At 42.9% G+C, this 24,300-nt stretch overlaps 1 protein-coding gene across 1 annotated transcript; it reads left to right on the top strand.

Moving 5' to 3' along the window:
- Positions 1-1,363: 1,363 nt before the first annotated feature.
- Positions 1,364-24,300, top strand: GIPC2 (GIPC PDZ domain containing family member 2). Its single transcript, XM_027744043.2, has 6 exons — positions 1,364-1,692; positions 8,661-8,846; positions 12,956-13,136; positions 15,276-15,385; positions 16,144-16,225; positions 23,976-24,300. The coding sequence occupies exons 1-6, from the start codon at positions 1,420-1,422 to the stop codon at positions 24,128-24,130; spliced, it is 987 nt and encodes a 328-aa protein (XP_027599844.2). The 5' UTR covers positions 1,364-1,419; the 3' UTR covers positions 24,131-24,300.

Below are 24,300 nucleotides of genomic sequence, written 5' to 3'. Positions count from 1 at the left end.
AAGGGAGGAGCTCTGCAACAGCAATCTTGTTAGTCAAGCCTGATTGCTTTATCGAGGGCAAATTACCATGTTCACAGCCCTGCTGCCTTACATTCAAAAAACTCCAAACCCCACCAGATAGATACATCATGTATAGTGAAACAGTCTTTATGTGCTGATAGTGGCATTTCATGTCCAGTAACGTGACTTTTTGATTCTTTTTTTTTTTTTTTTAGTACATGGTTTATTTTTCTTTCCAAAACCAAGACTAAATTTTTATGCTCTAAGTACTCTCTGATTAGATCTGGTCAGAACTTTTGACTCTGGGTTGCCTCATAGTAATTCATTCTCTGTGCCTGCCCGGTCTGACTCCATGTGCCAGAATCCTTTTTCTCTGCAGTGGTTTGTCTTTTTTATTCTGAAAGATGATGTGGTAAGGCAGTGCTGCTTCTCTCTGCAGCTTCATAGCCGATTCCTTTAGAGGTGCTGGATGTCACCTCATGAAATTTGCACTCTTCACATCTGCAGTGGATTCAGTACTCCAGTGAAAACAATTGCACTGAGGTGAGTGTAGTTTGGAGCACAGCTGTCTCCTGTGATGTGAACATCTAACTGAACAATACGTTCCTCTATTCCATGGTAGCAAAGGAAACATTTCAAATTTATTAGATGTTACACTTTTCCAATATTTCTGCGTTAATTCCTGGTGTGTCAAAGCTGGAAATAAGAAGGCTCCTAAACTTTGCTTATATGGCTGTTGCTTTATTAGCCCTTAAAGATTCATAGATATTCTGTGTACAGCTGTGGTAAATAAGCAGGGGTTGGCTGAAGTCCTTATAATACATGGTTTCTTTTATATTCTGGATATAAACCTAGTAAATACTAGTAAATACTTAGTACTTGGCTAATTCCTGAACTAGTGAGTACTCCAGTGAAAACAGGGCCATTCCACTGAGGTGAGTGTAGTTTGGAGCACAGCTGTCTCCTGTCAGGTGAACATCTTCGCTATTTCCTGAACTAGCGAGGGGGAAGGTGGCGAACGCCCCCGCTGAGGCCGCAGGGTCGGGACGCGGGCAGGGCTCGGCGCGGGGCTCACCCTGAGGGTCGGGCGGGCTCTGCGGCCGCGGGCCGGGGGTGTTGCGGGGCCGGGCGGGGAGGGCTCGGCCTGGTGCTCGGCCAGGAGGGCTCGGCCCGGGGCTCACCCTGAGGCTCGGGCGGGCTCCGCGGCCGCAGCTGTTGCGGTGCTGGGCGGGGAAGGCTCAGCCTGGTGCTCGGCCAGGAGGGCTCGGCCCGGGGCTCACCCTGAGGGTCGGCCGGGCTCCGCGGGCCGGCTGTGTGTCGGGGCGGGGCCGCACCTGGCGGCCGCGATGGCCGCGGGCCGGGGCGGTGCCGCGCCGGGGGCAGAGTCCAGCGCGGGCGGCAGCGGCCGGAGCGTGGAAGATGCCGCTGGGGCTGCGGAGCAAGAAGAAGAAGGACAAGTCCAAGGAGACCTTCAAGCTGGTGGAGAGCGAGGCGGCGGCTCCGGCCCCGGCCCCGTCCCCGGCGGCGGCTCCGGCCCCGGCCCCGTCCCCCGCGGCGGCCCCGTCCCCGTCGCGGCTGCATTTCCACACGCAGCTGGCGCACGGCAGCCCCACGGGCCGCGTGGAGGGCTTCGGCAGCGCCCGCGAGCTGTACGGCAGCATCGGCCAGGCCTTCGGCATCGACCCCGCGCAGGTACGGCCGCCCCCGCGGGCAGCTTCGGCTGCTGCGCCTCTTCTGCGAGGAAAGACGTTCCCTTTGCTGCTCCGAGTTACCGCTCGGGGAAAGACACGGACGGAAACAGCAGCGGTCCTCCTGACCGAGAGGTCTGCGGTGTGATGTTTGGAAAGTTTTCTGCTTTATCAGGTATATAATTATCAGGTAATTATTTTTAATAGAATCAGTCAGGTTGGAAAAGACTTCTGAGATCGTCAAGTCCAACCTTTATTTGAGTCTGTAACAAACTCTTTTTTTTTTTAACGCTGCTGCCTTTTTGATCTTTTTTTTCTTTTTTTTTTTTTTTTTTTTTTTTTTTTTTTTTTTTTTTTTTTTCCTGAGCCACGTTCTAAACATTTGTTTGGATAATGATTCATTTGTATTTGTAAATGCATTGTTTTCTCTTAGTTAAAAGGTAGTGGCCCTATCAAGTTCTTCCTACGTGGTTCTGTGAACCTTGACCTCTGAGTGGGAAACTGAAACAAAGTGCTAACATTTCATTACGCCTACGTGTGGCTGTACAGCTTTACTTGTTCCCTTCTTTGTTACTGGCATTTTTAAAAGTTGTCAAGTTCTGAGAGTTTGCTGTGGCCTGAGGTAGCAGCATTTCAAACAGTACATTGTAAAGGAAAAGTGGCAGTGGCGGTGGGTACAGTTTAACCAGTCGCTGTTGCATTAAGTAATTAAGAGGTACCAGTGCCATTGCCAGGCAATGCACCTATTTTCCAGATCCTCCCAGCTGCTTTCTGACCTTCCGCTGCTTTGTTTTCTTTCCATACTGAGCTGCTGTTCCCCTTTTGTTCTGTTCCATCTCAGACCTTTTACTCTCCAGTTCTCCTAATTGCCAGATTGTCTTCTATTTTAGTTTTCTTCCTTTCACTGTTGAAATTTCGGCTCCACTGACTGGAGAAAGAACAGTGTTCATTCACAAGGAAACTTAATTTTGTATGAATGGTGCTCTCCTGTTTCTCCTGCTAAATGTATAATCTGACACCCTCAAAGGTTTTAGAGGAAGCACCACATGTTTCATGGGCATGTATTGCCAGCCTTGTGCCAAACTAGAGAAGTTTCTTATTTCTTTTTCCTCTCTGCTGTTCCATTGCTATGTGTGGCTTTTTGGGTCTTTCTGTTGTGGTTTGTTTGTTTGTTTTATTTTGTTTTAATGTGGTTGCTGGTAGAAATTGATGGACAGTTATTTCTGGAGGCACTGAACTTTAAATCTTTCATTCTGTAAATTCAGCTGGCTTTAAGAAACTAAGTTGTACGAGATGCAAATCATGATCAAAAATATTTCCTGTTGTGAAGGTGGCTCAGCAGAGTGAAGAACCTAGGCCAGAGGGCCAGAATAGATCAGTGAACAGCAAGAACTGCCATGGAGTCTGAATTTATTAGAATTTATTTTAAATGGTATTTTCTGTTAGGTAAAGCTTCTTTTGGACAGGTAGTCTGGTGTAAAGAATAATGCCAGAAGCTACATCTCATCAAGCTGACAGACACTGAGGTGCTCAGATGCTGTTTGTAGGTGGTCCCTGTGCAGGGCAGGTTCTGTGACCTCGCTGTGCTGGAGCCTGTGGGCAGTGCCCACCCCACTGCCTTTGGAAACAGGCACTATCACAGGGATCTCTGCCTGGGAGTGCCTTTGGAAACAGGCACTATCACAGGGATCTCTGCCTGGGAGTGACTGAGGTGGAAAAGAGTGAGGGGGAAGGGAGGGGCAGAGACCGGTGTGGAGACTGTTCAGAGAACTTTTGCAGAAGTGAATACATTTAATATGATCTGTGAGTTCAGTGGAGTGTAGGCAAGGGTGTGCATTTTTGGATAAATTCCTGCCTGAGCGTTTTAATAAGATTGAGAATGAGCTACACTTGTAATCTGTCACTTTTCCTTTTGACTTTGCGTGGTTACAGCACCTCATTCCCTCTTTGGATCACATCTCACAGGACCAGCTGAGTTCAGCTTCTGCTGGAGAATCCTTTCCAGGTTCTGTGACTGACTGCCAACGGTGACAGAGAGTTTATATAAAACACGGTTTTTGTTGCACAGACACTGACAGAAACTTCTGTGCAGACCTGGATCCTGGGCAGGGTCAGATGGGGACAGGGCAAGACAGGAGATGCTTCAAAGGGGTTGCTCCTTCACTCCTGTGGTGTTTGCTGGGTGTCTATGGAGGAGTGAGACATAACAGCAGCTTTCTGAGCTGCTACTCATCCTTTCTTGTCTAGGTATTTTATTCTTCATCCACCTTCCTAGGCGAATATATCTCACTTATCCCTCTTGAATCTGATGTTTAGCCTGCCTTTCTGCCTGCCTCTCTGTCTTTTGCTATGACCAGCATTTCTTCTTTTCCTGGTGCAGTGTTAATGTTCTTTCCACAGGGAGGAGGAGGAGTGGACGTGGTTTCTAGCAATGGATTACCTCCATCATTAGTATGAGTGCTGTTCGAGGTAGATCACATTGTTCCTGTCTTTTAACTTAATTGCTTCAACAGGCTTTCAACAAGCAAGCACAGATCTAAAAAAATATATGGATAGATGCAATTCTTAACTAACTACACATGTGTGTTTCTGTTTGCACGAGTAATAGAAGTATCTCCCTCTATTTTTTCTATGGAGGATGAAGTAGGAAAAGGAGTTGGAAAAAGTATTTATCTGTAGTCTTGGCCATTTAGGATTACCCCTCCACTGTGACTATTGGGAAATGTAACAGGGAATGTTATGTTCCCTGTAAGGGTGAAAGTGCTAAGTGCAACCTGTATGATAAATAATCAGCACTGACTGAAGGACAATGTGGGTCTGTTAAAGCATTTGGTGGTGGTGTGCTCCTGTGAGAGCACATGGTAGGGCTTTAAAGCATTCAGAGTAGCTAATCAGGCACTGAGAACGTGGATATCAAAGTGCAGCTGTAGCAAGGCTGTTTCTTGATCAGATGAGGAGGGAATGGTAAACCACAGGAGCTATATGGATTTTTGGGCTGTGTACTCCTAATTGGTGCTTCTGATGATTTTGGGTGCTTGGAAAGGTGAAGTGTGGTGGGGCTGCTGAGGTGAGCTGAATGCTCAGTGGGTGTGTCTCTCAAGAGCCAGTGGAGGTTGGGGTTTCTTTCACAGTAGCTGGAATTTTGCTTCACGAGGGGAATACAGGAAAAGAGAGCCCTTTCTGGCAGCCCTAAGGGCAGAAATGCAGCTCCCTCTGTCTCTTCCAATAATAAGAGTCAGCTCCTGAGCTTATGTGTGGGCTGTTGTTCCACAGGCCTTGCCTCCTCATGCTGAACAGTACACTGTGAGGCTGTGCCACATTCAACTTTCTTAGAAGTGTTTGATTTAAACCTGTTCAATTTAAACTTTTATGGAAGACTGCTGACCAACCAACAAGCCACTGCTGAAACTTAGGTTTCTGAACAAAACTGCCCTTCTAAATCTAAAGTGTGTTTTAGAGAAAAGGGTCAGCTTGTGAAATCTTCATCCTCATCACCACAGTGTTGGAAGTTTTATTGTATCTGCTTATCCGTTGAAACAAATTGTGCTCACAATCTCGCCTACAGATTGAATGCTTCTGTGAGCAAACACTCCCTACAAACCACCTCCTCCCAGCCCTATGGCAGCAATTGTTTGCTTGCTGTTTCCCTAAGCAGTGCTTAAATGTCACTTAAATGTATTAGGCGTGATGCTTGCTGTGTTAATGGTGTCTTTTTCAAATAGTTTAATTGAAAGTATTTGAAATACGAGTATGGAAATAATGGTATAGAAGAACTCATATATGTGTGCTCTGGGTTTAAAAAAACCCCAAAGCGAATGGTTATTTTATAAAACTTTTGAATGTATTTGGGGAGGCAAAGTTGCAGACCTGATGCAGTACCAAAAGCACAGTAGAACTTGGAGGAGTTGGTGTCAGTGGGTGTCACATCTTGCTCAGAATTAGATTTCCCATTTCCCTACCTCTTAAACAGAGAAGGAGATTATGATCTCCTCTGTAAAGCTATCTGAGATCTCAAGGTGTAGGCTTAATAGGGAAGATGAGAACATAATAAATATATAGGATATGCAGTATGGTGCTGCATATATACTTTATATAACACATCATGTAACCCTCTGAGCTAATACAGTTTCTTTATATAACACACAGTGCAACCCTGTTTTTTACTGGCTAATGTGGTCTCTTCCAATTGAAAATACTGATGCAGGAAATAATCCATTTTATAATCTATTTTATAAGGTTGTGCACAAGCCCCCAGATCCTGTCACTGAATGGAATTTCCTTGTTCTGTGTGCTGCACAAGATAACTCTGGGTGAAGGAGGTATCCTAGATACTCTGGCATTGATGTAACAGTTCTGATTTATAATATCTTGCTAAAGTTGGCATGAAATATCACAGCACTGGTATGCTGAGTTAAAGATCAAATGCATATGAAGGTTTAGGGTAAGGAGAGGAAAGACTTAACAATGAAAATTGCACATTGAATTTTTTCTTGCATCATTTTTGGATGAGAAAATTACTGTTAAATTGTACCAAAATTGGAGTGAGTGGAAGCTGTTATTTAAGTATTTAAGTATATAATCTGTTATTAGGTACCAGTATTAAACTTATGTAAAACCCACCAAAAATATAATTTTTGAATTCGCAGGTCTCAGTTGTGTACGAATAAAGCTGTGCTGTAACTGGTAGATGGTGTAATGGTGTATTATCCTGGAGAGATACATCTTTAGTACATTACTCTTTGCATGTATTTGTTCTAAGAAAAAGCAGTTGTTCACTAAAGAGGATGAAGAATGATTTAAGTTTTATTTTTGACCGGCTGATGCTCTCTCAGCCTTGTGGTTAGCACAGAACTGACTCACAAAAAATTCTGCAGACTTATAGGCTGTAGTAGGAATGCCATCCAGATGAAAGTCTAAAAAGAGAAGCTCTGGATCGAGTTTCTAAATATCACATTTCCGCTCTGTTGCCAATTTTATCTATTCAAAGGTGTGACAGTATTTACTAGATGATTGTCTGTTTGACAAGGTCAGATGAAGGATGCTAATGTCTAAAATGTAAAGACTGCTTGTTGTTCATTGTGAGAACAATGAACAAAGAACTGAGTTGCCGTTTTAAACTGGCAAAGTTATGTAGCTTGAGAGAGAAGATGCGTGTGTGAACTTGATGTTATCTGTTCGAATTGAATTCTTTTTTAAAAAAAAAGCTTATGCTTAGAGATTATTCTTATTTACAAAATAGAATGCAACTTCCTACTTAAAACTAGGTTAAGTTCTCTAGGTGTTATTACTGCTTCACTGTTGTTTGACTGAAAAACATTGCATTACCTAAGCAAATAAAACTAATGTGTGTTAGGGGTGTGCTGTTACAACTTTCATTGTTAAATAAGGTGTTAGATTGCAGTGGATGGATTAGGTGAGATAAGCAAGTAGCCTTTGAAGCCAGGCTGTTTGGTGGGGGGTTTTTTGTTTATTTTGTTTTTAAAAACGAACTAAGCAAGACCTCCCTCCAGAAACATTTTTCTGCTGTCCTCCAGGGGATGCCAGAAAGAAAGAAAAGGCATTTGAAGTGTTCTAGTGTGGGAAAACCTGTATGTTTTATGAGGATAGTGAGGGAAGCTGGGAAGGCAAGAGACCCTCCCTCTCCGGCAAAGCCCGGCAGGGTTCAGCAGGCCACAGGCCCAGCTCTGTGCCTGGTTTTTTGGGCAGCTGACTGCTCTCCAGGGCCTGCCACCTGAGTGGTGGCACAGATGAAGGACACGGGGTGACATCCTGCTGCTGTTTTTCTTGAATGCTAGGCTGGCTTCCCACTGTGTACTCCTTTTAATGTGCTGGCACTGCTTTTTCCACTTCCTAATTTGGGGCTGGAGCGCTAGGGGGGTCCAAGGTGCACTCTGAAGGAGAATAACATCCAGCACATATAGGCAGGGAGTGGAAAAGTATCTGCCCTTATCTGTTGTCCTGTCAGATCCGTGTGCACGTTGCTGGCAGCAGAGCCTCTGTGGGATGGTTTGCTGCTGTGCCTTTGCCACCCGTGCTGGAGGGACAAACGGAGTGGCAAGTCTCCTCCTCTTCCTCTGCTTCCAGTTGCATGTAAAAGATGATCTTTGGGGGTACTCTTTGCCTTGGTCAAGTAGGTTTTAGGGATTCTCCAGGTTTCTCTTGGAGCACAGAGTTCCTCTGGTTTGGCTGCTGTGCAGGAGGAGCTGTGGAATCCCTTGGCCCCCACTTCAGCTTGGAAAGGCATTGGGCAGGTGTAGTTACTAGAGCTGCGAGGGGGATGCTGGGTTTGGGTTTTTCTGTTTTGACTGGGTTGTTCAGGACAGCCTATAAGAGCAGAAAGCCCAAAGCCTGCCTGGAATGGCCAAATTCCTTCGTGCAGCACCGTGGGGGGCAAAAGCATCATCTCTCTCCCTAAGCAGTACAGCTGGATTGCTCTCACCCTCCCTGTGCCCAGGACAATCAGCCTCCCTGTTGAAGAACTACCATAAATGTAGGGAGAAAAAGAATCCCTCAGAGAAGCTGATTCATAAAGAAGAAATTTGCCCTTTTTATTAAGCCTTGCTTTTACTAAGCTGGGACAGGGATGACCCCAAGTCATGCTGGAGGGAGGGTAGGAACTAAGGAAACCCATTGAAGGCAATGTGCTCTGAGCTCATGGGGGAACACATGGAGCAATACAAAACATTTCATGCTCTCTCATGACTGTTTGGTTTTGATAAGCTCTTTTTTTCCCCCATTAAACTGCTTTTAATCAATTGTGTTTTAAGTAGTCCCTAGTGATCTTTGAATCCTGTGGATTCTGTCATGTCATGTGTGGAGGCTGTCACCTCTCCTGGGACAGCTGGAGAAGGACAGATATCCTCCTTTCACCTGTGGATCTGTCAGAGGCCAGCACCATGCTCTCATTTTATCTTCCTATCAAGCTCATCAAACCTAATATGCTGTTAATGTGTTTGCTTTCCTCCCACACAGATCATGTTTTGCACTTTGAACACTTATAAAGTTGACATGGACAAGCTCTTAGGTGCACAAATTGGCCTTGAAGATTTCATATTTGCCCACGTGAAGGGACAACGAAAAGAAGTGGAAATTCTTAAAACTGAGGATTTGCTGGGACTTACTATTACAGACAATGGGACTGGCTGTGCATTTATAAAGGTAAGCTGAATTACCAGTGAAATACTTTGTTCTGTAGAAGCTTCTGTTACTATAAAAGGGTGATTATTGGTTTAATGATCCTTCAGGACTATGAAATCTTTTATTATCATAAATATGGTAAGTAAAGGATAAAGTTGCTTTTCTTTAGGTACATCATTCAAGATTAGCTCAGCTATTTCTGTGCAGCATGTCATTCAAAATTAGTTCCTTTGTTCATTGCTTCTGTAATGTGTATCAGCTTTACAATGTGACCATTGTGTTTCCCGACCTACCCTGAGGTGGTGGGTGTTAGATCCTGCTTGCATCTGCCCCCTCCTATTTTAAAGTGATTTCCTGATGTCATTGATTAGGTGCTTATAGAACGCTCATGTGATAATGAGATCATGTTCTTTCAGTCTTTGCCTGTTCACAGGGCAGGAGCCTTTGTGCTGTACTAGAATAGGGGCAAGTATAGTGCTTTTTCAGCTTTCCAGTATTGTTGCCTTAGGTAGTGTGAATTAAAAGGATATGAATTAACACAATTTACCACAATTAACTTGAGTAGCAACTATGGGCAGTAACATGCACAACATGTTAATCATAATTGCTTCCCTTCTCCTCTTCTGGAGGACCTACAGATAGTATGTTTTGAGGCAAGTAGAGGCTGAGGAAATGATGCTACCCTTCTTGTTAGACTAGGTGTTAGGAACCTTAATCACATTTTCTGCCTTTTTTAGATTCTTTGCTCTAATCTACTCCAATTATCCACTATTAGCGAGGCATTGGCAATTATCTTCGGTCACTGCTGCCCCAATTGCTGTTCTCTTTGCTGTTGTAAACAGAGCTTCTTGTGAGGAGAGCTTGTATTTTCTGTTCATTCCTTCGCTGCTGTGGATATAAAACAAGACACGATTTAGAAATCACTTCGCTCGTCGTCGTGGTGGAAAAAATTGATCGCGTTTGAGAAAGTCAAGTTGCAGTGGAGGTTTCAGTGAGCATTTTGGCAAAACCACAGCCTCGTTTTTTATGTTTAAAGACACAGAAGTGTGCATTTCTGGTGACGGCATCCACGCAGCCCATACCATTCAGTCGTGCTGCTGCTTATGTGGCATTTTAAAAGGAGGCATCGACAGCAGTGCTTCGGTGCTCAGCATTCACGTGTGCAACACTGTGCAGTGAAACCCTCTCTGTGCTTGGTTGGTAACACAGGGAGAGAGCAGCCAGCACACAGAATACTGCATAATTGGAGCAGACTGGAAAACCCTCACCACATTAGCAAGGCAAGCTGTGATTTCCAGTGAATCGGGTAAAACTTCTCTGAACAAACACGATTTTCCTCGTACTGGTTTAATAATAAGCATTGTCATGAAAATGGTGTGGTCTTCATGGAAATGCATCAATTTTAGGAAGTTTCCAGGAACTTTGTTGTTGCACAAGTAGAGAATGGATCTTTAAAAGCAGCATAGGAAACACATATGCAAAAGTCAAAGCTGTATCTTTGTTATACTTGGTTGTCTAGGTGAATGACTAAGCAGAGACTAAGCTGTTTCTACTCTAAAGTTTGATAGAATTGTTTTTGTTTATATACATATATTTTCCTTGAAAACTTACTATGTTCCAGTCTTACTTAAAAATTAATATTAAGTTTACTGATTGGTGGGTTGTTGAAAGTTGTTATGGGCTGTAGTAATTTTATTGCATTTTGAACAACGGGGTGCTTTCTACATCTGAGATATAACCCAGCCAGTTTCAAATCTGACACTCTGAACTGCAGGTTCTTTTCCTGTGAAATCTAATGTTATTTTGCCATGCCAAGAACAAAACTTGGTGTCATTCTCTTTTCACAAATTTGGTTTTGGGGTACATGGCCAGATGGGAAGAAGTATTGTGGAATCAAATTAGCATTCAAAGAATAGCAGAAGAACTTGAAGTGTGGCTGAGAGGTGTATAAGGAGACATTATCAAAAGGAATAGACATTACACAGGAAATGTAGATCCTCACAGCTTTTCACTGGACTTGTAGAGCACTTGAAATACAGGCCTAGCAGTTGCACCTTAACTGCTGTGACAATGCTGCTCTGCTGTCTCAGATCACTTGGAGTGATGATAAAAACTAAGTCATAGGGAAAAAATGTTTGATATGACACAAATAACAGCCAGTGAATATTGCTGAAACAGTTTTATTGTTGGGATCCAAGGAAAGAAGAGCAACTAAATGAATAGGAGTTCAACACGTAGACCAAACATTAACTGAAGTCTGGGGGGCACTCTTTTGAATCCTGGTGATAAGAAATGCATTTGGTGCCTGGTTTCTGGCGTGTGTGCAACACCCACCTCTTCATTCACCACGAGGCTTCTACTTGGTTTTGATCTCATCATCATCATGGCTGGGCTTCACAAACCAAGATTTGGGAAGGGCTCTACCCACGTTTGTTACAAACACGCTGGTGGCTAAAAAGGCCAGTATGAGACAGACATGTCTGGTTGCAAAAGGCACAGCAGAAAGACTCCTTAGGTGGGAAATTCTGCAAGACACGATTCTTTCTGTGTTGTCTTTTCTCCTCCAGAGTGATCCTGCTGCGTTCTCAAAGGCATCAGCAGAGTTATAGATGGGGTGTCTGCAGACCTCCCGGTTAGAGGCCAGAGTAGACCAGTTCTGTTGATCAATCTGGCCAAGGCTGAGATGTTGTTTCAGGGAGTCCTTGTATCTTCTCTTCTGTGGCAAGTTCACCATAGAGCAAGATCTTAGGGAGGGGGTGGTTGGTCCTTCATCCTTGAGACGTGCCCTGCCCAGCACAGCTGTGTTCTCATCAACATGGCCTCGATGCTTGTGACTGCTGCTTGCTCTAGAACAGATGTGTTGGTCACATCATCTGACCAGGGGATGTTTAGGATTGAACGGAGGCAGCGCTGGCGGAAGCGTTCCAGGAGTCGCAGGTGGTTTACAGCGCACAAGTTTGGTTTTGATCTAGATTAAAGAAAAAAGTGCTGGAAAGAGTTAAACTCATCCTGAAGCTTCAAACTGTGGCAGTGCATTCTAGCAGTGCTCTCACACTTCCCACTGCCTCTCAGATGGAGGCACATGTGTGGGCTCACACACGCGCGCGCGGAGCGGGAGCAGGTTTGGGGATGGTTGTGCAGCTGGGCCGGGTGTCACTGCAGTAGGTGGCAATATGTTTGTGTGCTTTGTCTCCCTGTTACCTCAGTCAAACTCAGCCTGAACAACGTCAGGCTTTGTTGAAAAGATTGTTATTCAGGAACACATTCAAATGGAATTCGTATCTCTGCTAAATATAAGATATTCTACTGTGTCACAGCTTTTCTCTTAAATAGCCAAAGAACGACGGCTTATGTGATGTATGCACATGAGGAACAAATACATAACAAGTACGTAACAACAGTAAACAATCACTGAAATTTTAAGTGTGATAAATTATTTTAAAGGGTTTTTTTCCCCCTCACTTTTTACGTTCCACTTCACAAAACCTATAAATGCTGACTTCTGTTACGACCTTTAGACCGTGTGTGTTTTCCATGAGGTGGCATTTAGAAGATTTTCTTGTTCTTTATTATTTCAGAGGAAATCCTTTGAGATACAGCTGTATAGCTTGATGGGGAAAATGGCAGTTTTATCACTAGAAGTGGATCTTATTGAGATTGACCCTTTTATAGTATGTAGTTTTTACTATACAACACACCTATTTCATGTCCCTGGACTATACCTGATAAGAGAAAAATTGTGTTCCTATGCTTGTCAAGCTATTAAATCAAAATAACCCCCCAAAAATTGATTAAACATTCACATTAGTGACATGTCCTGTGTTCAGTTTTAAAGCATAAAAAATATTAGCTTATTCAGAACCCTTAATTTCTAAAGAATAGTTGCATTATTTTTTTCCTGCTGATATTTTTATTCAATGCTTATTAAAATACTTAGTTTGAAAAATAATGCTTTTCAAAATACGTTTTATGAAAATCTTACAGACCAATCACACTGCTGGAATAACAAGCTCAGTGCTACTGATGTTGTTCACTGACGTTCTCGAAACTCTGTGGCGTCACCTCTGAAAAGGTGTCACCTTTTAAAGGAACGTTCCTAATTCTGTTTTGTTTTTCTTTTTAAATCCTAGAAAATCAAAGAAGGCAGCCTTATGGACCAAACCAGAACTGTCTGCGTGGGTGACCACATAGAGACTATAAATGGCAGAAACGTGTCGGACTGTCGGCATTATGAGGTCGCCAAAATGCTGAAAGATCTGGAGAAAGGTCAGATGTTCAAGCTGGAGTTGATAGAGCCTTTGAAAGCATTTGGTGAGTGCCCTTGTTCACTGGATAGCAAAATCCCACATTGCACTGCACTGTAAGTTTGTTTTCAGAATGTGCCCCTAAGGTACCGTGGCTGCCACGTTATTTTTTTAGCTGCGCATGAATTTTTTTTCTTTGAAGTGGAAAATTTATGAATGGATCTTCTTCCACCTTGCTTTCTCCAGCAGTCATCCTCGGGAGGGTTTAGTCTCAGTCTCTTTTGCCACTGCATGATGCTGCAAAATAAGTGCAGGAATTGTGTCACAGATACGTTTTTAAAGTGTGGATCACTTCACTAATGTGCTGACCCTCAAAACTCCTCTTTTCCTCTATTGATACATATTCCCTGTTGATCTGTGTGTCAGAATTTTCCAGGCTGCAGAAAACACTGAGATTCCCCAGAGCACCTCCTCTGCTGCCTCTCTGCCTGTCTGTTCTCCCTCTCCCCAACTGTTTTGTGGATCTCTAATCATACAGCAGGAATACTCAGAACTGGAAGGAAGCAACATGGCAAAGCTCTGTCTCTACTTGCCACCTGCATGTTATACTTAAATATAAGAGGAATGCATATCTACTGTGAATTCTTATGTATATTAATTCTATAAGCAATTAATAATTAATTCAAATAAGCAAACAAAAAAACCCCGGTATATTTAACTCAGGGAATCAAAACAGAGATCGAGTTGTCATTTTTATCATCTCAGGTTTTTTATATCCCCTCAAATTTTCTACCGTTTTCCTGTAATAAGAACTTCAAAATAGTGCTAAATCATAAGTTTGTATGAGGCCTTTTGCGCAGCTGCAATAATGGGAAATTCAAAATCACCATCTTCCCTACAGCAGCCAAAGTTTTAAATGTTTATTTTTCAAATCTTCTTTTATGTGTTAATATTTTACAGCTAATGTCATACACCAGTCTTGACACTTGGTGTCAGAATAGCAGCAGAAATTGAAAATGTGAGAAATGCAATGATTTCTTTCTGCTTCTGGTGCTTCTGTGAAGAATGGGGGTTCTGAGTTTATCTCTAATGTGTTTGGATATCAGCTGATACTCCTGTATCAACTTTAAATGTGTATGTTATACATTATGCTAAAGTAGTATTACATATGTATTCTATTGCAATTAATAACACAGCAATACCCTTTTTTAATATGAGCCTGTAATTTGTATTCAATGCTGAAAGTGTTCCACAGCCTGTTTGTAAAGGCCAGGGTAAATCAGCATTTGATTGATGACTTCAGCCATTATTTAATAGTATTTACTTCAATCAGGTGATTAGGATACCTTTTAGTCTGCCTGTGATGTAGAGAAGGAGACCTGCTAATTTCATGGCAATACCTTTGATCTGACATTGAATTAAGAGGCAATCAGAGCTTTGTGGGCAGATTTTTGGAAGGTGCATGTCACCTTTTTACCCTACATAAATCAATTTGCACGTTGCAGTAGGTTAGAACATCCTGCCTCCAGCCTGAGATGCAGTTGGGCTTTAGGCACAAATTTATTCAAGATAGTGTTTAAGCTGCAGCTGCTGAGAATAGCCCCAGAGATGAGGAACAGGAGTCGCAGGATTGCCAGGTCCTGCTGGACAAGCAGGTGCTGAATTCCTGTTGGTTTCCCCTGTGTGACTGCTGGGAATCAAATTGTTAGCTCAGCTCAGCTCAGCTCAGCGTGGCTCATCATGACCTGCCTTGTGGGGGTGTTTGCACCACTGCAGCACTGAAAGATGGGAATGTTGCAATGCTAAACCTGCCATGTAAAGACCAGAATAAATCAGCAGTTGGCTGGTGACTTGCAGCTGTTATCTAATATTAAGGAATAAACACAGTTTTCTGTAGAACAGGGAAATAAAATTACACAAGGTGCACTTATTGAAGTGCATGCCATAGGCCTGCTTAGATACATTGGTCAGTGGAAGTCCTGGCTTCAGTGAGGTCGAGCAGATATTGGAGTTTGAAGACCAGAAACTGTCAGCAAAGCAACACTTAGAATATAGTTAATTTATAATTTTTACATACTTCTACATCTTGATTAGAATAAGCAATGAAGATAATGTAATAACCAAAGCCAATACATCATATTTTGATGTACCAAATGCTTAGTTTTGCTTGGTGTTGTTTTATTTTTGTTGTTTGTTTTATCTTTAGAAAAGCTGGAACCAAGGTCCAAAGGTGGAGCTTTGACAGAGGCAAAAATCTCCAAAGGGAGAGAAACACTTCGCCTGAGAACCAAAGGCTCTGCTACTGTGGAGGAGATGGTATGGTTACCTTGGGACCCCTCAGTGGTTCAGTTATCTGGCACCTGATTTATTCTTCCCCAAGGTAGGAAGGAAAAATCTGGATGTCACCAGGTAGGAAGGAAAAATCTGGATGTTACCAGGTAGGAAGGAAAAATCTGGATGTTAACAAAGCTTGTGGGACAAAGACTACCTTCTGCATGGAGAAATGCTTATAGGAAGTTGAAGATTATCAGGGATAGGATGGGGCTGAGGAACCTGGAAGCGTAAAACCTAAGTTTAGGTTTTGGAATCCATGGATTACTTGGATGGATTTAAGGTAGAGTAGACCAAAGAGGGAAAGGGGAAAGAAAAAGGGAGGGTGGTTGAAGAATTGGTTCCATTTCTGACACTGCAAAGTGTGTGGGACCAGTGTAAGGGTTGTTGTTAGGAGAGACTAATTACATGGGCATGAATATGTGTAAAACCAGGATTAGGGTTTGGTGAAGAAATGTTATTTATTCTGGGTTCTCCTAAATCTGATGAGGGTTTGAGGATCTGTATTGCCAGGAGATGTTTAGTTTGAATGTGTGAGCTGCCTGCCTTTGATGGCAGGAGGTAGGCTCAGGTTTATGAGAAGAGGGTAAGAGAGTGGAATAACCAATTTTATTTGTAGATTTTGTAAGTCTAGGTGGCCAAGATGGGAGTAAGGATAATCACTGAAAAATTGCTGGTTACTTTGAAATCTGCATGGATATAATAATACTTTTTGTTTTTTTTCTCCCTTTATTTCAACAAAGCCAACTGAAGTTGAAGAAAACGCAATTAATAAAGTGGATGAGCTTCTTGAAACATACATGGGGATAAGAGATAATGAATTAGGTGAGTTCTTAGCAAATACATTACTACAAAATTAAGCAATTTCTCATTTTCTGAATGCACTCTAAAATTCATTGAGTAGTTTAGTCTCTGGATGTAAATGAAGCAGAACTTGTCCAGCATGCAGCCTCAAAAACTTGCCTGTATTTCTGCAAATGTGTGTGTCTGATAAAAGAATCTTCCTCCCACTTCAATCCTTATGATGTAATGAATTAATCCTCTATTCTTCACATTATCTACGCACTGTTGCAAGAATTTTTAAGTTGTTTGCCATAACTGTCACACTGTATTCTTTCTGGCACATGTTTTCTGGTGGATCTTGTGTGTACCACATCTAAGGATTCTTAAGGATAAGTTTATTTGCTTTTTTGCCCCTTGGCTTGGACACATCACAGTTGATTGCTGAAGTTGGAATCTGAGATCTTCATCAGTGAAAGGGCAGCTATTTAGCAAGGGAACTGACAGAGCAATTGTACAATTTATCAAATTCTCTAAAACCTGTATTCTGAAGAACGTGGGAAAACTTGCAGAATGTTTACTAGTTATCAGAATCATCAATTTATAATGAAAGAACTAAGTGTCATAAGTTCCTTAAAAGTGCACCAAACTTGTCCTTGCTTTTCTCTGTTGATCTGACAACAACTAAGTAGGAATTTCTGTTTGTGTGGGAAGAAGCTGCAGTCTGGCTGAGTAAGCAGTGCCACTGTAGCCAGCTGTGTCTGGTGTATTCCTCATGGGATCTTCTGGAACTGCTGACCCTGAGATAAAGAGGAAGGTGTTTATTGTTGTGGTAATACCTAAAAAAAAAAAAAAATCAGCCAAGAAATAGGAAAAGGGTAAACTAAATGGAAAGTGATCTTGAAAAGAAAGCTTTCGTGAGAGAGAAGTGGAGAAGGAAGAGCAGAAGAGAAAATAGGTCTGGCATGAAGCTAAGGGCAAAGAAGCAGGGTTGGAAAGGCAGCAGTTAGCACAGAGGAGTGAGAACAAAAGGAGGTTATCTGAATAGCCAAAAGTTCTTTGTGGCTGCTCCTGCCAGCCAGCATGTGATTGGCAGATTCTGCTGGTTTTCTCTCAGGAAAAATTGCAGGTAAAACACTATTTTTCTTCAGTTTAAGGTAGAGGTGAGCTTCCTGACATAGAAGAGAGGGCAGAGCTGCCCCAAAACTTGTGAGTTGTGGTCTTTAAGTAACATCTAAACTTTCTTATTCCCAGAAAATAAAAGTTCTCAAAACTCCTGTTCCCAGCAACTTTAACATGTGATGCTGCTGCCATGTAATGTGCTCTTGGCATCCCTGTGTGGTACTGAGCCATGTTTAGGTTAGGATTCCATGGCCTGTCCCTCTCCTGCAGCCTTTGTGCCTCAGTCCCTCTCTGGCTCCAGCTTCAAAGCCCTGAGTCTCTTGCCAGCTGTCCCTCTGGGAGCTGTTTTTGTCCTGCAGCTGTTGCAGTCCCGGCTTAAGCTGGGCTTCTGGAGACTCCTGTCCTTGCAGGTTACTGCCAAGGTCTCCAGGCTCCTCACCCGACAGGAATAACCAGCTGGAGGTGTCCTGCTTTCGGTGTCCATAGAACAGTGCTGTGGGAACTGCTGTTCCCTGTGGTTTTGGCTCTCAGGGCTGTAACAGGATGGCTCTGGCACAGCAGACTGAGAAGTTCAGCTATCAACACATATGACTGAGCTGATTGCCAAGCACCTGGTAGAGTTTTCCCATGAATTCCTTGATTTTTTTTTTTTCTTTTTTCCCCCCAAAGATGTAGTGCCCTTCCTCCTTCAGTCTGTAGTTTGGAAACTTTCAAAGACTGCCTTAAAAGAATACTCAAAGAAGGAAGAGATCTTTGCTCTCAGAGAGACTCTCTTCTTCCCAACTGGGTGGTTGTTTTGTCCTTCATCTCTTCCTTTCCTCCCCAAAAGGGAGTGTAACCAAGAAAAGCTGTCAGGAATCAAAGACTGTAGGGTTTAGTTTGCACCTTTGGAGCCCCATCCTGAAGTTCAAATCTGAGAGTCGGCGGCCAACGGTGCTGACAAAACTTTATAATTTAAAAACAATTAAACAGCTCTAAGACTCTTTAGCAAAGGAGAGCTAATCACCTGTCACATATCTGCTCAATTAACACATGTCAGTTTTTCATAGACTGGATGTGATCAGTCATCCATGAAAATGAAATATGAGGAAAAGATTCATTCAGAGAATGCCAATCACCACTTAGCTCGAAATTTCACTCATTACTCAAGCCAGATCAGTTGAAAATGCAAGTCATCACAATGTGCAGCTGACAAGTGATTAAGATCTCAATCATTGCTCACTCCCATGCAGTTCTGTTTGTCAGAATCCTTGGATGTCAGTGTTGCTCCTTCATCTCCGTTAAAATGACACTTCCATGGAGTGATTGAATTCTAAAACAGTGCCCCAGTTTCAAGCCACAAGTTAGAAAGAAAGAAAAAGAAACCCTAATGTCAAATTACAGACAGAATTAAAGGTGAGATAAAGCCCTTAATTTTTGCATAGTTAAGTATCGTGATAGTTGCAAAAAGACTGACTAAATCTACACACAAATCCCTAAGTTGGAGCAAAATGCTTGGAAATCATTAGTGGGAATGCATGCACTTTTTTCTTTTTTTTTGGCACAGTTTTTTATTTTCAGAGATCTAAACGCTGCTGAGATTTATATACCTGCTTTTGGATGCACTTTTACTTTTTTACTTCTTTACTCTTTTACTGAAAATTGGATTCAATCCACAGAAGGGACAGTTGGCTCTGGAACTGTGTTCCTCAGCCATTTTATGGGCACACTAGAAATTGGGTGAAGGCTTGACTTCAGCCTTCTTTAAAACATAAATGTACAGTTGAGAGATAATTCAGGTTATTTTAAATTCTCTGCTTTCTTTTCTGTTAAAGAAACTTGAACTGTGGATTAATGGGAGCAACTCAGGAAACAGTGTTAGTGAAAAATACTAGTGGCATTTATTTTTAAATCAGTAGGTCTTGAATTGTTATAGACTGTATTTGATCCCAAAAATTCTGTGTGGGAGGAAGCCTGGATCAATGGGATCCAACCCCAGAATGCTGCTGGTTGAAAAATGATGGCAAAAAGGCCTTGCTGTCACTCAAGCTTCTTCTCTTGATTCACAAATCCAACCCAGCAATATTTAATACATGTTTTTATCTCAAAATGCTTTAGCTGGAGTAATATTCTCCCTGGATCTTTTGTTTTCTTCTCCTTCTGTCACCAGACTTTCATTTCCCAAAGGATTTTATTGTATACACTCTGGGGCGTATTGTTGTGGCTGTTCATTTACTCTGAGAGAATAATGGGAATTTCCAGAAAAAAAGAAAGGCAGCAAGTCCAGTTAAATGAGAAAACTTCTCCACTTCAAGAAGTATTAGTACTTAAAAAAAAAGGAACAAGAAATAATATTTGTAATAGTACCTTAAATGCCAGATACGATAATGTTCAACATGAAACTTAAAACAAGTAATGCTGAATATTGGAAACTGCAGTGTTATGCTTCATTTTCTGCTTTAAACTGACAAGACAGAATAATAATATTTGTTACCTTTTTGGTGAAGGCAAAACTTCCAATAGCATTACAGCTAAATAAATATTGAGGTTTCTGTTAAGACTTCTGTTAAGAAGTTACAGTGTAGGATATAGGCAGAAAAGGTAGATAATAAGAGTGTAAGGTAGATAATAAGAGTGGCAGGCAGCAGGTAGCTTTCATGGCTTGTGCCCCATGTGTCTGTTAAAAGTGAAAATAAAGATTTTGTGAAAGATCTTTGAAGTTATTTTAAAGAAGGGACTAGGTTTAAAAAGCCAGCATACTACTTTGTTCAGATTCTGGAAAGGCTGATATTGAGCTTCTCAGTTAAAGCTGACAAGACTTCTAATTCCTTTCATCACTTTTAAGATTGCTGAACTTTTCACGTTTTATGTAGAAATTTATCAGGTTTTTACATTGCCTGAAGTGAAATTAAAAAAAAAAAAAAAAGAAAATCTGAAAACAATTGGGGGCTCTCTTGAGTGTGGAAGAGTATTCTCTTGGAATGAAATTCCTGTAATCACTTATTGTGCAGCTCTTACAAGAAGCACTGGGGGAGAGGGAGGGGAGTGGTGACAATTTGGCACGAGGCCGTCACCCCCCCCCCCGAGAACCGGCAGAGTTTTCTTCAAGTTGGCAAAGTGTCTGCTAAATGCCTTGGCAGGTTTCGAATCGCCTCGGGAATTCCGTGTGGGAAATGTCCCGGTGGGAACGCGCCTGTCCCGCACGGCGGGGCCGCCCTGGGGCTGCGGCAGCTGCCTGGGGAGACGGGAACGTGTTCGGGGGGTGATGGAGAAGGCTGGTCAGCTTTTAGTGCTCCTGGATGCATGGAAGGAGTGAGGCGGGGATCAGCTTGGCACGGGGTGCCTGGAATTCCTGAGGGATCTGTTCCCGGGATGCGCGGCAGTGCGGCCCCGCCGGCACTGGGGGTCAGCACCGCGCTGCCGAACGCGCAGGCACGGCCCTGCAGCCTCCCGCGGAACCGGCATTCCATGAACATCGCATTCCAGCGGCTGGACCTGGCGATGGGAGTGTGCCCTGATAATTACAGCACGTCAGACGTGCCCCGGTAGCGCTGGTTGCGGCTGCTCAATGCAGATCATAGAGTCAAAGAATCAACCATGTTGGAAAGGACCTCCGAGATCATCAAGTCCAACCCTTGATCCAACCCCGCTGTGGTTCCCAGCCCATGGCACTGATGCCACATCCAGTCTGTCCTTAAACACCTCCAGGGACGGAGAATCCCCCACTTCCCTGGGCAGCCCATTCCAATGGCTGAGCACCCTCTCTGCAAAGAAATTCTTTCTAATATCCAACCTAACCCTCCCCTGGCACAGCTCATGGCCCAGCCCTCTTGTCTTGCTGATGGTTGCCTGGGAAAAGAGACCAACCCCCCCGGCTCCCCCCTCCTGTCAGGGAGTTGCAGAGAGTGAGGAGGTCTCCCCTGAGCCTCCTCTTCTCCAGGCTGAGCCCCCCCAGCTCCCTCAGCCTCTCCTCACAGCACTTGTGCTCCAGTCCCTTCCCCAGCCTCGTTGCTCTTCTCTGGCCCTGCTCCAGCCCCTCCATGTCCTTCCTGAGCTGAGAGCCCAGAGCTGGACACAGCACTCGAGATGAAGCTGTTTTGGTTTGAGGCTTTAGCATGGCAGTGACGTTCTGGTTCTTTCTTGGCTAAGTTGAAAGTTGTCCTGATTGTCTGTGTTTAGTGGATTTTGTTTTCAAGTATAAGCTAGTTTTTAAATTCTGGTTTTTTGTTTGGGAAACTCAGCCTTTAAAGGAATACTGTGTTTGAAGTAACACTTGCTGTTAATGGCAGTTTTTTACTGTGCAGTTCTGAGGCCTCAGCTGGGGCAGTTGGACTGTGATGCAGTGCTGGGTGGTCTTGTTTTATCTGCTGTCACTGTTATGTGGCTCTTTCATGTCTCTTGACCAGTTTATCTTAAAACTGGCTAAATTCTTTGTTCCCCCTCTGCTTAAACACTTGTCTAGATGCTTACTGTGTTCACGGCAGCTTTTTAAAGTATTTTGTGTAACTATATCTTGCCATGTTTGGTCTCGTGTCACCTTGCACAGCTCGTCTCTCTCTGACTTTCTCCCACTGTCTATCCAGAGTAAGTTCATATCCTGCCTTGTATCCAGAAATCTGTGAAGTTTCAATTACACTCTTCACCTCGTTATCTCCAGGATTTCTTCTCTATAAGTACCTTTTTATGCCATGATGTCAGAGAATAAGCTGATAGGACAATAATGAGCTGATAGGACAAATCCTCATATTCCACTTGTCAGGAGCAAGAGTCCCCTGTTTAATGCCCATTTCCCATCCAGACTTGTCTGAATCAAGAGTCCCAGGAACTTCCCAGGGGACGCAGAGAGAATCAATGCAACAGGGACAGGGTTTCATCTGGCAGGGAAAGAGATCTTGAGAGTCCTTGAGAACCACTGGTGGTGCCTGGCAAGCTGAGTTACACTTGAACTGTCTCCATCACAGCAGTTTATTTGTCAAGATTTACAGATATTTTCCTTGGACTGCTCTGTGTAGTTTGGCACACTGTGATTGTGGTTGGAGCTTCATGTCTGAACACAGTTAAACCCAAAACTTCAGGTTTCTTCAGAACTCCAGTTGTTGATGTTTACAGTGTGGAATATGGCTCAGGCTTGCTTACAGCTTGTTACAAGTTTGCACAACAGCAAATACTGTTTGGCAGAAGTTTATAACTGTCGATGAGCTGAGTTTCAGGTCATCAAAATAACATCAAAGAAATTTATTAAAACTACAGAGTAGGGAAAGTTTATTTTCCTTTTTATCAGGGAGGCTTTAAGATATCACAGTCTGGCTCTGTCATATCAGACCTCTGCTTTCATTTTCCTGGATACCAGGATGTTCCTGGTCTTTGCTGGCTCTGGTTACAGGCCTTTCCCTTGCTTTTGCACAGTTTGAACCACCCGATTGAGACTTTCAGAAATAACCTTTTCACTTTCCAGAGGCAAAAGCAAAAACTTACCCAGCCTCTAGGGCACTATAAGTTAAATATGATTTTCAAAGCTGGAGGTAATAATAACTGAAGCAAACTCGTGCACTGAAATTAATTGCTCCTTAGTTTGGAATGATGTGGAAAAATGTGGATCCAAGCAGGACAGTAATGTGGCCCACAATAAATGCCTCAGCCTCTTTACTACCTGGAGGTGCTGTGGCTTTATTTTGTGCATTTGGTTGGTTTGGTTTGGTTTGGTTTGGTTTGGTTCGGTTTGGTTTGGTTTGGTTTGGTTGGGGGATTTTTGTTGTTGACAAAAATAAGCTAATTAAAAATTAAATGAAATTACGTTGAAAAATTAAGCAAATCTGCTTGAGGTTGTACCATAGTTTCCTGAGGACACAACCTCTTTCAGGCAGTTGCAAAAACACTGTGTCCAATACCTAGCAAATCAGATTTTAATTTTCTTTGTATTCTACACAACACGTTAGTTGAGCCACATTTGGATTCTCGCTTCCTAAAATATTCCAAGTGCTCAAGTGTTTTCTCTAGGCTCATTTGCCAATACTCCTTTTTAAATGCAGGTCATACTCAACATTTGAACATTTAGACTTGTAAAACACAGACTGTTGCTAGCAAACCCATCCTGGCTTGGTTGCATGTGCCTGTTTTGCAGACTGTGTGTTGTTTTCCATGTTTAAACCCTGTGCCTTTTGGCTTTCTGTGAAAAGCTTGGCCACTTTAAACTCTTAACTTGCTGAGATCTGTTCTGTGTTGTTTAGAGGAGAAAAACACTCAAGTTTGCCTTCTGATCTTCTGGTTTAGATCAGCAAGGTCATATCAAACTTGGTGGAGTTGGTGATGACCTGGCATGGGTCTCATTGTCACACGAGGGTTGTGTTTAACCTTGTTTTTAGGCCCACGCTTCTTGTAATGAATACAGGATACAGTTTAATAACATTAAAATGAAAGGTCATTGAATTAAAAATTAAATCTCTGCCAAACAAACAGAAGAATGTATACAGAGCACTCCGAGGAAGCTCTCCTGTCAATCAGAGCAACAAGTAGATAGTGTGGGGGGAATTAAGCACATAAATTCCCTCAAATCCCAAATTCAGCAGGTAAACTTTGCTTCTCCTTAAGCTGACCCTGCCAGGTTGTGAAAACAGACGTTCAAAACCTGCCTTGGCCCTGTGTGTTAGCTGCCACTTTGATGCTGATCCCATTATTCTGTTTTGTTGCTCTTCAGCTGCAACCATTGTGGAAGCTGGAAGAGACAAGAAAAACCCCGACGAGTTCGCGGTGGCCTTGGATGAAACTCTTGGAGACTTTGCCTTCCCGGATGAATTTGTCTTTGACGTGTGGGGAGCGATAGGAGATGCCAAGCAGGGACGACTGGAATGAGAACTGTGCAACTCCATCAATCCCTGTTTGAAAATACAAAGTGATTTGCAAATATTTCCATCAGTAACTTTATGGAGATGAGTTCAGGGTGCTCTGTGTAAAGTGTTCTCGTCTGAGGCTTTCCTTTTGCAAAGGAAGGTTTCTAATAAAAACATGAAGAGAAACCCAAA

This window comes from Pipra filicauda, unplaced genomic scaffold, assembly GCF_003945595.2.
Source record: "Pipra filicauda isolate LSUMZ 115617 unplaced genomic scaffold, ASM394559v2 scaffold36_size6622888_pilon, whole genome shotgun sequence".
Lineage (NCBI taxonomy): Eukaryota > Metazoa > Chordata > Aves > Passeriformes > Pipridae > Pipra > Pipra filicauda.
The sequence above is the reverse complement of the archived record's forward strand: the minus strand, read 5'-3'. Positions and strand labels throughout refer to the sequence as shown.

Bases quoted from the DNA above. Each gene is read 5' to 3' on its own strand.
- GIPC2 (XM_027744043.2), top strand. From the start codon at position 1,420: ATGCCGCTGGGGCTGCGGAGCAAGAAGAAGAAGGACAAGTCCAAGGAG. The intron at 13,137-15,275 runs GTGAGTGCCCTT...TTTTATCTTTAG, and splicing joins AGAGCCTTTGAAAGCATTTG to AAAAGCTGGAACCAAGGTCC. The intron at 15,386-16,143 runs GTATGGTTACCT...ATTTCAACAAAG, and splicing joins CTGCTACTGTGGAGGAGATG to CCAACTGAAGTTGAAGAAAA.